The sequence below is a fragment of the Pongo pygmaeus genome, chromosome 1 (genome assembly GCF_028885625.2).
Source record: "Pongo pygmaeus isolate AG05252 chromosome 1, NHGRI_mPonPyg2-v2.0_pri, whole genome shotgun sequence".
NCBI classification, from domain to species: domain Eukaryota; kingdom Metazoa; phylum Chordata; class Mammalia; order Primates; family Hominidae; genus Pongo; species Pongo pygmaeus.
Genome location: NC_072373.2, coordinates 173,034,963 through 173,051,443, shown reverse-complemented (window position 1 = coordinate 173,051,443; position 16,481 = coordinate 173,034,963). Strand labels below are relative to the sequence as shown.

General features: G+C 37.7%; 1 protein-coding gene across 8 annotated transcripts in view; it reads right to left on the bottom strand.

The window, feature by feature from the left end:
- The window catches only part of DAB1 (DAB adaptor protein 1), a 431,942-nt gene that overhangs the window by 291,935 nt on the left and 123,526 nt on the right, over positions 1 to 16,481 (bottom strand). For all 8 annotated transcript variants that reach the window (XM_063655172.1, XM_063655164.1, XM_063655159.1 and 5 more), the window contains exon 2: positions 7,549 to 7,751. In XM_063655172.1, coding sequence (XP_063511242.1) covers positions 7,549 to 7,615 — 67 coding nt within the window. In that variant the 5' untranslated portion in view covers positions 7,616 to 7,751. The remainder of the gene's footprint in view (positions 1 to 7,548; positions 7,752 to 16,481) is intronic.

Sequence of the window (16,481 nt, the reverse complement as noted above, 5' to 3'; positions counted from 1 at the left end):
ATATTCCTCTGGAGAAAAGGGTACCTTCTACCTCTCTATATTTCCTATACCACTAGAGATGTGCTGCCTCTCAGACATGGTGGGAGTTGGGGGCCACAGGGGAAAGGAATATTTCTTAATCTTGATTCTATGTATAGAGTTTCAATGCTAGGTTTTTTATACTTGTGAACTCATGAAATCCTCAATGCAACACTCTAAGATAGGAACTACTATTATTCCCATTTTACAGATGAAGAAGTTGAGGCCCAGAAAGATTAGGTAGCTAGCCCAAGATAGGCAAGTAGAAAATGTGCTGAGCCTTGACTCCAACTTCAGTTTATCTAATTCTAAAACCTGGGCTCTTTTCAGAAGTCTTCATTGTAAGGAAGAGGAAGCAAACACCCCAAGAGGTTAATGAGGTGAATCCTAAGAACATAAGTTGTTTGGGATCTACTGAGTGGAAGGAGCTCCAGCCAGGGAGCCATTCCTGGGTTGCAACCTTGGCTCTGCCATTGCCCAGGGGAGTGACCACTGGCAAATCATTTTCCTCTTGAGACCTCATCTGTGACAACCAGGCTGTGGCCTGCCACCAAACATTAACTTCTTATAACCTTTTATATATGTCAACTTCCAGAGAAGTTGTATATTCCGGAGAGGTTATTCATGTTTTAATGTATACAGACTTTCAGAGTATTGTGTTACTTATGTTTATTAAAATAAAAATGTACTTGCTTTTAGTCAGCAAGGCAATGAAAAGAGTTTTAATGAGAATCATCCTCATTATGATAAATATGGAATATTTTAATTAATAAAAATAAACTTGGAGTCAAAGTAAACCTTATGCATTTTATGAACAGTAATAGGTTGGGAATGAATAAAAGCAGCAAAGTAGAAACACAATATTTTTTCAGGGAAAGATGAGACATAAATATCAGAAGGCCCCCTCCCCTGCCCCACCCTCTCAGCTCACAGTTCTTTAACTACAGCGTGGATGACTAGAGTCAGAATCTCCTTCTAAGGCATTTCTCTGTTCTGCAGAAGACCAAGCATAGGCTGGGCTCACGCTGGAGCTGGATAAATGTTTGTGGACAAAAGAACTAATTAATTAATGATGCCCCCTCCTACATTTCAAAATTGGGCAAGCAAATATTATCTCTACATCCATTTGGTGGCTGAGAAAAGTGAAGCTCAAAAAGTAGAGGTGACTTGTCTGAAGTTAGACCACGAGAGAGTGTGGAGCTTAAAGTATGAACCCAAATACCCAGTATCTCGATTGACCCCAGGCTGCCTCCTCTGCAGGACAAGAGCAGCATATAGAAGCAATGATAAATAAGCCTGATAAAAAGATTGTTTTCTTAAAAAATTATTCTCTTAGGATCCTGATGACCTAATGACATAATCAATATGATGGCAATTTATAAGCTCCTATGAGGTAAGCCAACGTCAGCGGAAGTTACTTCCTAGGGTTAATGACCAGTTGAGCAGTCATGACCCTGATTGTGGCATTACTGAAACCATTCTTTAACCCAAACTGACTAGAATTTTTCAAGAAACCTCCAAAAGTTAGCACAGCTGTGAGGTACAGAGGGTTCACACTCGGTTTGATGTGACTTCAAACCTGAGGCATCTGCCCTGTGATCACTGACTTCTCCTGAATCCCATTAAAGCCTTGATTCTTGGAGCCAAAATTCTCCTGGGAGAAAATATGAAGGTAGCTTTTTGTCATTGTCATTGTGGTTAACTGATGATCCCTGGGTATAGGACTAATATGAAATATAAGGGAAGTAAAAAAGTTTCACTATTTCCAGGTGTTTCTAGAAAATAAGGAGGTAATGGTGAACTGTGATTTCAGAAAGAAGAGGATAGAGCACTAACACACTGACTAAGCCATACTACATTGCAGATCCCAAGCTAGCTTTTTACCCACAGTATCTCCCTCACCTTTCTTTCTTTCTTTTTTTCTTTTTGAGATGGAGTTTTGCTCTTTTTGCCCAGGCTGGAGTGCAATGGCACGATCTCAGCTCACTGCAACCTCTGCCTCCCAGGTTCAAGTGATCCTCCTGCCTCAGCCTCCCACGTAGCTGGGATTACAGGCAAGTACCACCACGCCCTATTTTGTATTTTTGTATTTTTAGTAGAGACAGGGTTTCACCATGTTGGCCAGGTTGGTCTCGAACTCCTGACCTCAGGTGATCTGCCCACCTCAGCCTCCCAAAGTGCTGGGATTACAGGCATGAGCACCACACCCAGCCCCCTCACCTTTCTAATGACAGGTGGAAATATTCACACACACATACAAACACACACACCCCTCCCTTTAAAGATAAGTGAAACCAGGCTCAAGGAGGCTAATTAACCTGTCTCTGGTTACACAGCATATAAAGAGAAGAGTTAGAACTAAAAACCAGGTCTGCTGTGCTCCAAAGTCAGTACTCTTTTCACTACACTAAGCTGCCAGATGGCACTGACTGGAAGACTCCAGGCACTGCCCCCAGAGATATCTATCTGTTCATTATGGGACACATTCCTCTACCATGATCTTCCACTGAGTACCCTAATACGGGGATTACAAATAACAAGAATAGTGTCAACTGATTGTCCTCCTTTGATAGCAGGTAACGAACTTGAAAATATACGTTCTTTTCCTCAGGTCTTCCATCATATTCCACTTCTGGAATGGGCACCATTTGACAAGCTGTATGTGCAGTGACACAATCCAATAAAAATAAAATGAAAAGAACAACTTTATTTTTCACTACTTGCATCCTTTATTTGAATTGTGAATACTCTAGTTACATTTCATAAATCGCCTGCCTAGAAACTCATTTTGTGATGAAATAAATATGCCCCTGTGTGACTTGTATTTGAAACTGTCTGGCTTGCTTTCAACAGCCCAGGTTAAAGAACTAGGGTGATATGTTCATGAGGAACTCTAAAGGGCCTCTTAACTTTCTTTATGCCACTCTTTCCCACAATAGATGACCCAAATTGTCAGGTATTCTTTTTTCAGGAATTAAAATATCTGCCCCAGGAGTCATCTAAATCTTACTAAGAGGGAAAAAAAAAAAACACTTCTATTTTGTAATATCAGGTAATAATATAGGAAACACACTAATGTCAAATAACAAAATAGGACATGAAATTGTGTGAAGAGTATGATGTCAACTACATATTATCCTGGAAGGCCAGTTTAAGGATGTAACTTCAGTTGTTAATAGTAGCTATTTTTGTTTTACAGAATTATGCATGGTTACTTTGTCCTTTCTAATTTCAGCAATAAGCATATATAGCTTTTAAAAAGTTAAATAACTGTAAAGAAAGATAATATTTTCCAGAAATAGTCCTAAATATTATTCAGCATTTCATTCCTACCAAAAATCATTATATGAGGATATAACATTAACTGATAAAAATCATTATATGAGAATATAACATTAACTAATACCAGACACAAGGGTTGTCCAAGAAAAGAAGTTATACACCAATCTTGCTGATAAATATAGATACAAAAACCATTCCTTAACCTAACAAATCTTGCTGATAAATATAGATACAAAAAACATTCCTTAACCTAACAAATCAAAGCCACCAGGGTATAGAAAATAATAGCATTATGACCAAGTAAGATTTACCCCAGAAATGAATATTTAAAAATCTATCAGTTAAATCCACCACAGTATAAATTATAAGAGGAAAAATATGTATAATCAATGAAATAAATACAGAAAAAGCATATGATAAAATTCAACATGCAAATTTAGAATTTAAAAACACTTCCTAGAAAATAATACATAAAGGGGAACTAACAAGGTATGTTTTGTTTTGTTTTGTTTTGTTTGTGACAACGTCTGGCTCTATTGCCCAGGCTGGACTGCAGTGGTGTGATTTTGGCCCACTGCAAGCTCCAATTCATGGGCTCAAGCCATCCTCCCAACTCAGCCTCCTGAGTAGCTGGGACTACTGGCATGCACCGCCATGCCTGGCCATTCTTTGCATTTTTTTTGTAAAGACGGGGTTTCACCATGTTTCCCAGGCTGGTCTCAAACTCATAAGCTCAAGTGATCCACCCACCTTAGCCTCCCAAAGAGCTGAGACTATAGGCGTGAGCCACCATGCCCAGCCAGAAAACTATCTTTAGTAAAAACTTAAACATAAATGTAATCTAGAAGCAATCAGGAACAAGATAAGGACATTTATTATCACTAAATATTATAATGACAGATCCAGCCAATTAGAGAGAAAAAGAAATAAGTACTTAGAGATTGATGAGAAACTTATTTGCAGGTTATATGCTGTCTCCATAGAAAATCCAAGCATAGTTGGAGAAAGTATTAGTAATAAAAGAACATAATGACATGGTTATATTCAAGATTCAATATCAGTATATAAACTGTTTATTCCTTTTAAAGTTGTATTAATTTTGTCCAAGTTAGCAACATTTATTTAATGAAATACTATTACATCATCAAAACTGAAGAACAAGAAATGAATTAATGCTGTTACCAGCACGTCTTCTCTCTCTCTCTCTCTTTTATTTATTTATTTATTTATTTATTTATTTTTTGAGACAGAGTCTCACTCGGTCATTCAGGCTGGAAGGCAATGAAGCCATCTTGGCTCACCGTAACCTCTGCCTCCCAGGTTCAAGTGATTCTCCTGCCTCAGCCTCCTGAGTAGCTGGGATTATAGGTGCGTGCCACCATGCCCGACTAATTCTTGTATTTTTAGTGGAGACGGGGTTTCACTGTGTTGGCCAGGCTGGTCTCGAATTCCTGACTTCAAGTGTTCTGCCTGCCTCAGCCTCCGAAAGTGCAGGGATTGCAGGCGTGAGCCACTACGCCCAGCCCCTCTCTCTCATTTTAATATACATGTGCCTTGGCCCAGACAAACGTATAGAGAATAATAATTGTTTATCACTGTTGCACAATTATAAACAATTGCAAAATATTGTTCTGGGACAAATTAGCTATACACTTTTCAAGAGCCCCTTGGATATAAAACAGGATAAGCAAAAATATCATGTAATGGTGATGATGATGATGATGATACAGATGAAGAGGATGGGAGATGGGGGAGGAGGAAAAGAAGGAGATGTGGTGTGTTATGCATATCTGTTTCACCAAAATCTATATGTTAAAGCCCTGAACCCCAGTGGCATGGTGTTTGGAAATGGGGCCTTTGGAAGGTAATTATGGTTAGACAACATTGTGAGTGTGGGGCTCTTCTGATGGGAAAGAAGAGAAGGAAAGAGTTTGGTCCTCCTCCACCATGTGAGGACATGGTGAGAAGATGACTATCTACAAGCAAGGAAGAGAGCCCTCACCAGGAACCAAATTGGCTGGCACTTTGATCTCAGACTTTCTAGCCTCCAGATCTGTGAGAAACATGTTTCTGTTGTTTAAGCTGTCAAGTCTATGGTATTTTCTTGTGGCAGCTCAAGCTAATTAAGACAAGATAAACGATGAAGGAAGAGAAAAAGAGAAAAGAGAGGAGAGGAGGGAAATGGAGAAAGATGACAGGGAAGGGAGGGGAAGAGAAGGAGAAAAGGAAAAGGGAGGAAAAAGAGGAAGAAGATCACAGCTAACCTTTGTTGAGCATTTAATACATGCCAAGTAATAAGCATTTTATTTGCCTTATTTTCATTAATCTTCATAGTGAGGCTTTGAAGTCTGTAATATTATATACCCATTTTATAAGAGAGGAAAATGAGGCTCAGGTTAAATACTTTCAAAGGTCACATTGTGAGAAAGTGGTAAAGCCAGAATTTGAATCCAGCTCTGCCTACCCAAATCCCATGGTATTAGCCACTCCATGGAGGACACTCCTCACATATGTATTATGTTGATTTCAGAGTTTTTTTAGGACATGAAGATGAAGAGGTTCTAAAAGGGTCACCTTCATGCTCTCATCCCAAATCCCCAACTGAGCCAATGTCCTGAAAACCTGAATCCTCTCTGCAGAATGCTTCTGGTTTTGCATGTTAAAATTAAGAATGAAAAAATATGCACTAAGATAACATTTTTAATGCATTAAGCATTCAAGAGTGCAGGTTTAGTGGAAAGGTTAAATTTGAGGCAAAAATATAACTTGTCAGTTTCCACTGAAAAAGCATTTGAATTCTAGTACATACTGGGCTCTGCGACCTCTTTTTTTTTTTTTTTTTCCCACATAGCAGTCTCCCAAGACATGTTCTTTCACCCACTTACTTTCTTTCTATTATTCTTAGACCACGATGCATAGAAAACAAGGTTTACATTAATTTTTAGGGAACAAAATAGACTGCCTCCAAAATATTTGTGTTTCAAATAAACATCAAAAGCAAAATTTATAGTCCTTCCTGGGCTTCTGGCTGTCAAAGAGCTGCATATGTATTACAGTTATGTCCCTTACTTCATATAGAGTGTCAGACAAATGCCATCACAAAACATAACTGGGCAGGCACAACAATGTCTCAAACAAATCACTGCCTATACAAAGAAGTCAAGGGTATCCCAGTTTGCAAAGCCCACATTGACAGATTTCAAGACCTGAAAGAGAGCTCTGTCAATCGTCTCCCATGCAGCTGAGAAAACAAGGGAGAGACAGCAGAAACTACAGAGAGAAAACACACACACACAGAGAGAAAGAAGTTGCTCATATATAATTGGCAGGGGGTGAAGCTTACTGAAAAACATGGTCCTAAAGCCATGGGGCTAAATTCTCCAGAAAACATGAAAAGTGATAGAATTACTTTATTATCACACTATGCCTGCAAATCCTTATTGCCAGATATCTCTAGCTCCTCTCTGCCAAGCACTTTCTAAGTGCTGAGACTTAAAATGTGAACAAAACATCTAGTTCCAAAGGAGTTTATGCAGGACATTTTTAATAAAGTGAAACACTAACCAAGTGCTAATGAATCAAAACAAATAAAAACATTTATATCAATTTTGGGAGTAAGAAAAGGCTCCCCCAGGAGGCTCCCCTAAACTCAAACCTAGTGAATAAGCAGGAGTCAGTTCAGAAAAAAAAAAAAAAAAAAAAATGAAGAGCAACAAAAAAGGATTTCAGGCTGGATTGAGCCCAGTGGTTCTTAAAGTAGGGTCTCTGGACCAGCAAGACTGGCATCACATGGGAACCTGTTTTAAATGCAAAGTCTTGGGTCCTACCCTAGACTTACTGAATCTGACACTTTGAGATGAGACTCAGAAATGAAGGCTTTAACAAGCCCTCCCAGTGATTCTGGCCCAGGTGGAGTTTGACAACCACTGGTACAGGCGATGATGAACTACAGAATATCTGGAGGGTAAACAGGGATGGGGAAGTGGGGTGGTTAGGCAGAGATGTTGCTGGAGGGATGGATAGAAGGCATATGCAGAAAAACTTTGTATATTATGAGAAAAGTTTTGGATTTTATCTGGAGAATAATGAAGAGCCATTACATTATTATATTATGAACATGAAATACACAAAATAACTATTTAAAAATATATGCAATCACAAAGATATTGCTTTATATCATTCCAGAGATTTAAAAACTCATTCCTGTGCAGAAAAGTAGCCATTAAAAAAGGTCAAATTCAGCCCTACCTTTCTTTCTGGAGTCTTTCTTGGCGCTGGTTTTCACAGCTACTTGAAGTTCTGTCTCAGTTGACATCCTACTTAATCCTTAGTCCACTTCACACAGATCCCGGGCCTCGGCCAGGCTCATTGAGGACTCTTCTCCAAGAGAAAGACTCCTCCCTTCAGAAATGACACTCTGAGCTGCACATTTCATTCACTCTTTTTGAGTGCTGCAAATCAAGGCAAGAGAACATTCAGAATCATCACTGTTATGAAGTTAAACAGAAATTTATAAAAAGTGAATTGGCAAACATATACAAACAAAATCTTGGTCTTTATGCAAAAACTGCTCCCATGGTTTCATGAAGGCGTTGATAGGGTTTATACAGCAAAGGGAACGAGAGGCTTAGCGGCAAAACTGCTTCTCAAACTAGGTAACTCAAAATAGATCTTTAAAAGTCTAGATTTATAAGAGGGACAAAACCCAACTCTGTTTTCTGTTTCTTATTTTCAAGCACTAGATCCCAACCAGAAAATATAGCAAAGGTATGTCCTGACCAGCACCATGGAGACATTTCCAACAAGAGAGCACCCATCCATCAGCCAAGCTTGATCAGCACCTTGGCAGCAAAAGCAGATCATATGGAAATAACCCGTGGTCTGTCCCTCACTGGCAGGCATCAGAGAGGGCATGGAGTTGACATACAATTGGGCTCCAAGGGTAAGGTGACAAATGGGGCCAAGAAACATTCCAGCAAGCCAATTTTTAAGTCAGCTTTTCCTCCAGCTGTAAGAGCAGACAAGCATTTAGTGTGCAGAGAAAAAGAAAAAGAATAGGCAGACACAGATTTCATTCATTCATTCTCTAATAAATATGCATTGAATAACACCAGGTGCTATTAAACTCAGACACCATGCTAGGAAGAGAATAATGATAATAAAACCACTTCACTTACAGGTAATATTTACTATATACTATGCCCTTAGCTACTGCTTCACATATAGTATCTCACTCGATCTCATTTAAATTAAACAAATATACAGTATTCTCTTTGATAATATTCGTTTCTTGTGACTATCTGATAGTTACATCTGAGAGTTCTATTAAAAAGTAAACGTTTCACCAATTTCCACTTTTGAAAAATATTAAGAAAAAGCTATTAGAAATGGATCTTCGAATTGTGCAGCCAATTCTTAGTTCATCCCACAGATCTAGAAATGTTTAATAGAAAACGACTGACCTCGAATGCCAGTTTCAGTTCAAAAAGAATAATGACCCAAACCTCTTAATCATGACAATCTAGTTAATCTTAACCAGAAAGTCTAATAAAAAGCCGCGTAAAATTATAGTAAAGCTTCAATATGAGGAAATTCCCACCTTAATCCAAAGATATCTGTTTTGTTTTATTTGTATATAAGCTAACTATTTTTAAAAAAGGAAATGGCCCAAATGAAAGTACTTGATCTAGTGAATCTAAGGCTACAACTAAGAAAAACAGAAAGTTATCTTTGTAAAACAGGGTCCATGAAACCGTACATAGAAAATGAGAATTTATCCTGCCACTTTTATACCATCTATCTATACCTTGTCACCAGCCCCCACACCCTTTCCAGACCCTCGTCTCTAAGACAACGTTCAATGGCAGATGGCAGAGTCACAAAATTTGGTCATGTATAAACATAATAAAATGTATTAATAATATTTACCATTTCATTGCAGCAAATATTTAGTAAGAATCTACTATGGGCCAGGTACGAATACTAGCTCATTCATATTAACAGACATTTACCATGTAACCATGCTGGCCAAGAGTACATAGTCAAGGGCTGGTTCCTGTCCTCAAAGAAGCTCAGTCTAACAGAGGTATCAGTCATGTAAGGGATGGTCACATATGTGACCAAAACTAAAACAGGCATAAATACCAGGCATACTGGGGCGGAAAGGGGCAAGTATTCATCTTTGCTTGGAAGGGTCAATAAAGCTTCAAAGAGGATAAGCCCTACTCTGTGAGATGTTGAAGAGCTATGTTTCTGTAAAAAGGATGATAAGGGAAAGGACCACCAGCTTCTCAATAATTGTACGTAGAATGAATGAATGAATGCTTGTTTCAGGCAGAAAGATCACCATGTGTAAAAGCAAGGAGGGGTGACATCAACAACCAAACCAGTAAAAGGAGGCACAACTCTAGCAGGGAGGTGATGCACTTCCCCATCTTCCCAGTTTTTCCTTGTGCTGCTATCTTTCTACGGAATCTCTTGTCTCAAGTCTGCCTGGACATTCTATTGAATCCTCAAGGTTCAGTTCAAAGAGACATCACCGGCAGAAAGATGTTCTGATCTCTGTAGCAAAATAGACTCTTTCCCAACTTATTTTATGATTTGATTTTTGGACAACTTCAGTTTCAGCCACTTACAAGCCACATGATTTGAGGAAGTTACTCAACCTGGTCTTTGCCTCAGTGTCTTCATCTGTACAATGGGGATAATAGTGCCCACTGGGGGAGCTGTTGTGGCAATTCAGTAGGATCACACACGTAATGTGATTGGAAGAGTGTCTGGCATGCCTCCTGGTAAGCATTTAATAAATATTAGGCACATAAATTCCTGTGCCACTTGCTCAAGGCTACATGGCCGGTATGTGACCGAAAGTCTGTATTATCTCCCCTTTACAAAGGAGGAAACTGATACAAGTTAATTTTGCTGGCTCAGAATGAATTGTAGGAAATGGTATCATGTTAGTCTTGGACACAGTAGGTGCCTAATCTATAAATTCAGAAAGTAGCTGAAATATATGGATTTTATATATTTTCAGGAATTTTTTAAAATCCGTTGTATAAAACTGGATTGGATTTGGGCCATTTTCTCTTCTTCAAACTTATAAATCACAATATAGCATCTCTCCTTATTTCTATCTTCAAAGACGTTTGCTCAACAAAATATGATTATGTTCAAGTGTTACAAGCATTCCTTGCGAATTTCTGAAGTACATCCCTACATCCATAATGAAAGGAAACCACCATCATTCTGAATAAAAACTTAAATAAGGAAGCTACAGTACTGTGAGAATGTACCGCAGTGTAGACCCTGCCACCCCCTTTAATTTTCCAAAAGGCAGAGGTTGAGCAAATGCTGTGAAGTAACTCCAAATTATTTAGGAAATTCGCTTCTTTGTAATTAAAGAGATTAAAGTCCTCCAGGGCCAGAAACCATGTGACAACTCAAATCATTTTCCCCAGTAAAGGCTGTGAAACCCTATCAGTCAAATTCAGGCTTGCCTGGAATTTTGAAATGCTTCAATAATATTTCTTTGCTCCACACAATCTGCAGTAATTTAATATTCCTGAAGTGTGTCAGGTTTTTTATAATGAGCTCTTCAAATCTAAATGTGAATTATGTAACATTCCACTACAGACATTCTGTCTAGTGAACTGCTTCTAAAATGTAAAATTTCATGTTTAGTGATGGGGTGGGGGCCAAAAACACTAAACCACAAAGCAGAGAAAACAGATATGCCTCTTTTTTTAAACAAAGCATGAAGGTTTCAGCAGCTATAACAGAACGAACACACACTAAACACATACTATAACACACATTTGTGTTCTTTCTTTCCCCCTTTTCTCATATAATCCTACAATAAAATTGCTATTATTTATTGAGGGCCCACTATTTGCCAAGTACTATGCTATGAGCTTTTCTGGCATTATTTGATACAATTCATTCAACTATTTGAAGAATCCAATATAATTATCAACATGAAACAAACGAGGAAACTGAGGCACAAGCCAGCTTAGGCGCTTGTCCAAAGCCACACAGCTAGTAAATAGCACAGCACAGGGCAAGTTACAAGACACTTGTCTCCCCAACTTCACTCAAAGCCCTCCCAGATTTCCATTAGTGGGTGAATGGAAAAACAAAATATTGGTACAATGGAATATTACTCAACTGTATAAAGGAAATGTAGTACTGATACACACTGCAATGTGGATGAACCCTGAAAACAGCAAGGCAAGTAAGTTAGACAAAATATGTTGTATACTGTATGATTTCACTTATATGAAATATCCTAAATAGACAAATCCCTGGAGACAGAATGCAGATCAGTGGTCGCCAGAGGCCAGGGGAGGGGCATAAGGTTGAGGAACTGCTTAATGGGTATGGGGTCTTCTTTGGAGTGATGAAAATATTTTGGAACCAGACAGAAGTGAGGGTTGCACAACATCGTGACTATAATAAATACCACTTTAAAGTGGTTAATTTTATGTCATGTGAATTTCACCCAAATTAGGAAAACAAAACAAAACCCCTCCCAACCTGATACGAGCCTTGTGTGATAACACTAAGACCACTGCAAATTCCAGTTCGAAAACATAATGTAGTGCTAAAAAACAGATGAAAATGTAGTTTTCCCAAAACCAAGACTTTGAGTTTGTGTGGCAGTAACTGCATGCATTAAAACTGTATGTCACTATTAGCATGTTTTATGATTCGATGTATTACTTAGCTTCATCCAAGGTATAAAGCACAGAAAACGGGACATTTATCAACAAGGCCCAAAGGTTTATAACAGTACAGACAAGAAGCCTCAGTTTCCTCATCAGTAAAATGGGAACACCACCACCAAGTATGTGAGATTTGGAAGATAAATGAGATTTGGGCATTAAAAAGCCTAGCTCAATCTATAGCATGCTACCTTTTATCTTTACAAAAAGATACACAGGATAAACAAACCAGGTAACATGGAAGTTGTTTTTCATAGGGAGAACTGGGTGGTGATGTGACTGGGTGCCAGGGTAAAAGGGTTATGGCAGAGGGTGATACTTCTCAGAATATAGCTTTTTGCATAATTTCCACATTTGGAAGCATATTAATGTTCTACATATCTGAAGAAAATTAAATTAATAGGATGGTAAGGGGGACTGTAAAACTAAAAGCAGACTGAAGCAAATCAATTCAATTGTATGTTAAATTGACATCATAAGCACACTTGCTGAAGAGGTGGAAGAGAAAAAACTTTATCAAAAAACTTATAAACACAGAATTGGATGGCACACACCCAGTCGTGGGTAGAGTTGAAGCAAGAGCAGCAGCAAACAAATTCTGAAGTCTTTTTAGCAGGCTTGTTTTCTGTAGTGTTATGAGCAAAGCAATTCTGAAACTATTTTCGATGTTCTATAGAATGGAGCAAAGGAGTAAATGCAGATATTGTTGGGAGCCAAGCTTCTCCTATGGGACAAGAGATGTTAAAATAGGGAAAGGAAAGCAGGAAAGAATGCTAAAGTGATAGATTGAAAATTGTAGGTTTCAAAGTAAACTCAGGATTTATAAATACGCATGCATCTGTACATAAATGTATAGGTATGAATGTATGTATGTGTTGATATGCAACTATTTCCTATCTCTGTCCATTAAGAGGGCCTAGGAGCAAAGATACTCTAGCAACAATGAGATAACTAATACTTAGATTTTGGTTTCTGTTATCATTTTTCAGCAAAAGAAACCAAGGTTTCTTGGGGGAAATGAATTATTTCAGAGCCGGCGCATGGCAGGTACAAAATGAGCCTGAAATATCTTGTTATTCCAGAAATTAAGTGCTCAAAACAAACAAAAAATGATGAGAGAATTTTATAAAGGATACAGAAGCCATCATGAAGAGTTCTCACCAGCGTAAATAGGAATGATTTAAACACCAATATAATTAAGGATGGTAAATAAATAATAAACCATTGAAAAAATAGGAATCCACAAATCTATACTGATGACAGACAGACAAACAAATGGGGTAAGAATGGAAGGCTGTCTTGCTTATAGCAGAACAGGTGCTAACTGGTAAACACCAAAGGAGTGCTAGAGTTATAAAATCAACATTTTGCAGCCATCAGAGTAAAGACTGGTCAGGCAAGAATCATCAACAGATGCTAAGTCCAGGGAAAAATTTTTGATAAGAAGCAGAATATTTGCAGGTCTTAAACTGTCTTCGCACTTATTGTTTATCAGTTCCAAGGGAAACTTTGTAATTATACAGTGGAGAAATTGGACAAAACCTTGTTAACAAAATTAACATCAACAAACAGGGGCAGATGGATAGCATGTGCTACCCTGAGCAGAACATAACATCACTATGCAGTACTGTGTAGTATTCTGGCCAGGAATCTAATCAGATTAGGCATTTAAGAAATTGGAAGGGGAGAGCTGTATTCACTGAAAATGTAATAAAAGACAAAGAGAAGCTGTGGAAATATTTTAGATTAAAAGAAATTAAGCAGAAATAACAATTAAATGCCATATCTATACAGGATATTGTACTGGAGCGAAAAGAAATGTTAGCCCCCCAAAATTATTGAGCCAATTGATAAACTTGAATATGAATCGTAAGTTAGGTAAACATATTGCATTAATGGTAAATGTATTTAACTTGAAAACTTTCCTGTGATTATATAAATAATATAGCTGTTTTTAGGAAACACATTAAATATTCAGGAGTAAAGGGCCAAGATATGTGCACCTTATATTCAGATGATTCAGAAAAAACGCATAAACATGTACACATGTATGTGTATGCATATATGTGTGAATATATATACATATTTATATACGTACATACACAGAAAGAAAACACACAAATGATAAATCAAGTAAGATAAAACATCAGCAATGGGTGATACTAAGTAAAGGGCATTGGGTGTTTTTTGCATATTCTTATGCTTATACTTTTTCCTGTAATTGTGAGATTATTTCCAAATTAAGCAAAGGGGAAAAAAAGCCTAGCTCAAACTCTAACACAAATAAATATGTAACTAAGTCCATTCTGGCCTCACTTTTCTCCTAAGTTCAAACCCATTCCAGCTCCCTAGATGGCATACTTTCTAATTCCCAAGGCTAGCTGAGTTTAAAATTATTTTATGGCTGCCAGTTCTGATTCCACCTCCACCCCTGTAACTCCCCAGACTGCCAAAGTTGGCAGAAGTCTATGGACCAAATTTGCATGGAACAGGGTCCTTTCTTCCTGAGCTCTAAACTTCCTCTCTAGACTGTATTCTATGCCCACTCAGACTATACATCCTCCTGCCCCCTGGACCACTGCAGGTTCCTTTAATTACTCAGCCTAAGTTGGCCTTTTGTAGATTATCTCCCTCTCCATCCCTGGGACTATGTCATTAACCTGTCAATCTTTTTTTTTTTTTTAATTTATTTTTTATGTCAAAGGCTATCTGATCTGACCATGGCAATTTGGAAAAGGCCTAAAATTCCCCCATGCTGCATATTTGATCTTTTTAGGGTCAAGACAACAGGAAAACGTAAGGCTTTGCAGGAACCCAATGGCAGCAGTTCTATAAAACTACTGTGGGTGTGAAAGGTACAAGTGCTATAGAAACTTTTGGCAGAATATTGAGAGATGCTGTATCTTTCTGCTAATAAAGGACCACCATCATTGCAGCAGATGTACAATCATCATCTACTTTACCAAAATTTTCAAGAAAAATAATACATTGATAGGACATATTCCTAGCTTTAAAACTTTGAAGCCCACAAAACTGATAGATTTACAGCCTTGGTATGGATCCAATCAAAGCTCTCTTGCCATAACTGTAACAAGAAAGGGGAGAAAACGAATCACAAATATGGGAGACATATCTTAGCCTAACAGCTCATCTTCACGATGTGGCATTGTTAGTTATATTTACCCCACATTATGAAAAAAAATAGAATTTTAGGCAACTTATAGAAAGCCTTATAAAAGCCATTTTCTATAATAGGATAAACTAAATAAACAAGAAAGTTGGAGCAAAGAGACACAAAAAATTAGAAATGAAGATGAAGGCAGAAGCAAGAATAAGACATCAAAAACATTGATACGGCTGTAGAAGATAGGCTATATGTTTGGCTATGAGATTCCTAGAAGCCAAAGCAAAGAGAGAAAAGATCAGTTACAATTTCACAAAGTCTATAGAACTTTTTTTCCCTTTGGACCAGAAGTGGAGAAAGAAAACTGTCTATCAGTTTTCATGAAATTGACACTGTGGTATCACAAATGTCAACATAAACAGTGTCTCTATAAAACTCTGAAAGAGAATATTCCACATCTCTTACTGTATGCTGAGATCATAAAACTAACACCGAGAGCATAACACTAGTAGTACCACTTTTAAATAGGGTCCAAACAATGTGGCCAAAATCCATTTAAGTTGTTTATGAACAAGGCATATTTTCTTTTTATTAACTAAATCGAAAGATAAATAAGTGGGATCTTGCTACACAGTATCTGATGGTCTAACTTTTCTAAGGTAAAATCTTGAATTAAACAAACTAATCTTTTTTATCAGTTTACTCATCTGTAAAATGGAACAATAATAGAATAATCTCATAGGTTTATGTGAAAGTATTTTTGGAAAAATAAAATGCTATGTTCCAGAAGGCAGCACTCTTGATATTCAGACATCAGTCAATCTTCGGCAAGGCAAAGATGGAGGGAATACAATGTGTTTCTGTAATCAAACTCAAAGCTAACAAAAGCCAGAACCAGGTTTTAGCAACATTAAAGGAATTTATTTGACAGCAACGTGGCATACTTAGCAACATTTCATTTAACTAATGGATCACACAGTTTCATTAAGTATTTATAGCACAGTGAAAATTCATTACATAAACTCTTAGGGTATCAGAAAAAAGCAAGTGTATAAACCTAAAATAATTCCATTAGTGTTTTCAATACTTGGGACCCCAGCTACACCCAACCTTCTAAAATTCTCATCTCTAATTTTACAAAACATATCTACCAGCAGTTGGCAGAATGTAAAGCAGCAAGCTGTCCAAGGGGCTGGGCTGGAAGCCTGCCTGACTCCTCCATTGACTGCCTAGGTAAATTTAGACCTTTAAGCTCTTTAACCAGCCTTGGCCTCTATTTCTTCATCTGTAAAATGGGAATACCTTTTTATCTCGCTGGGCTTACAGGAGACCAAAAT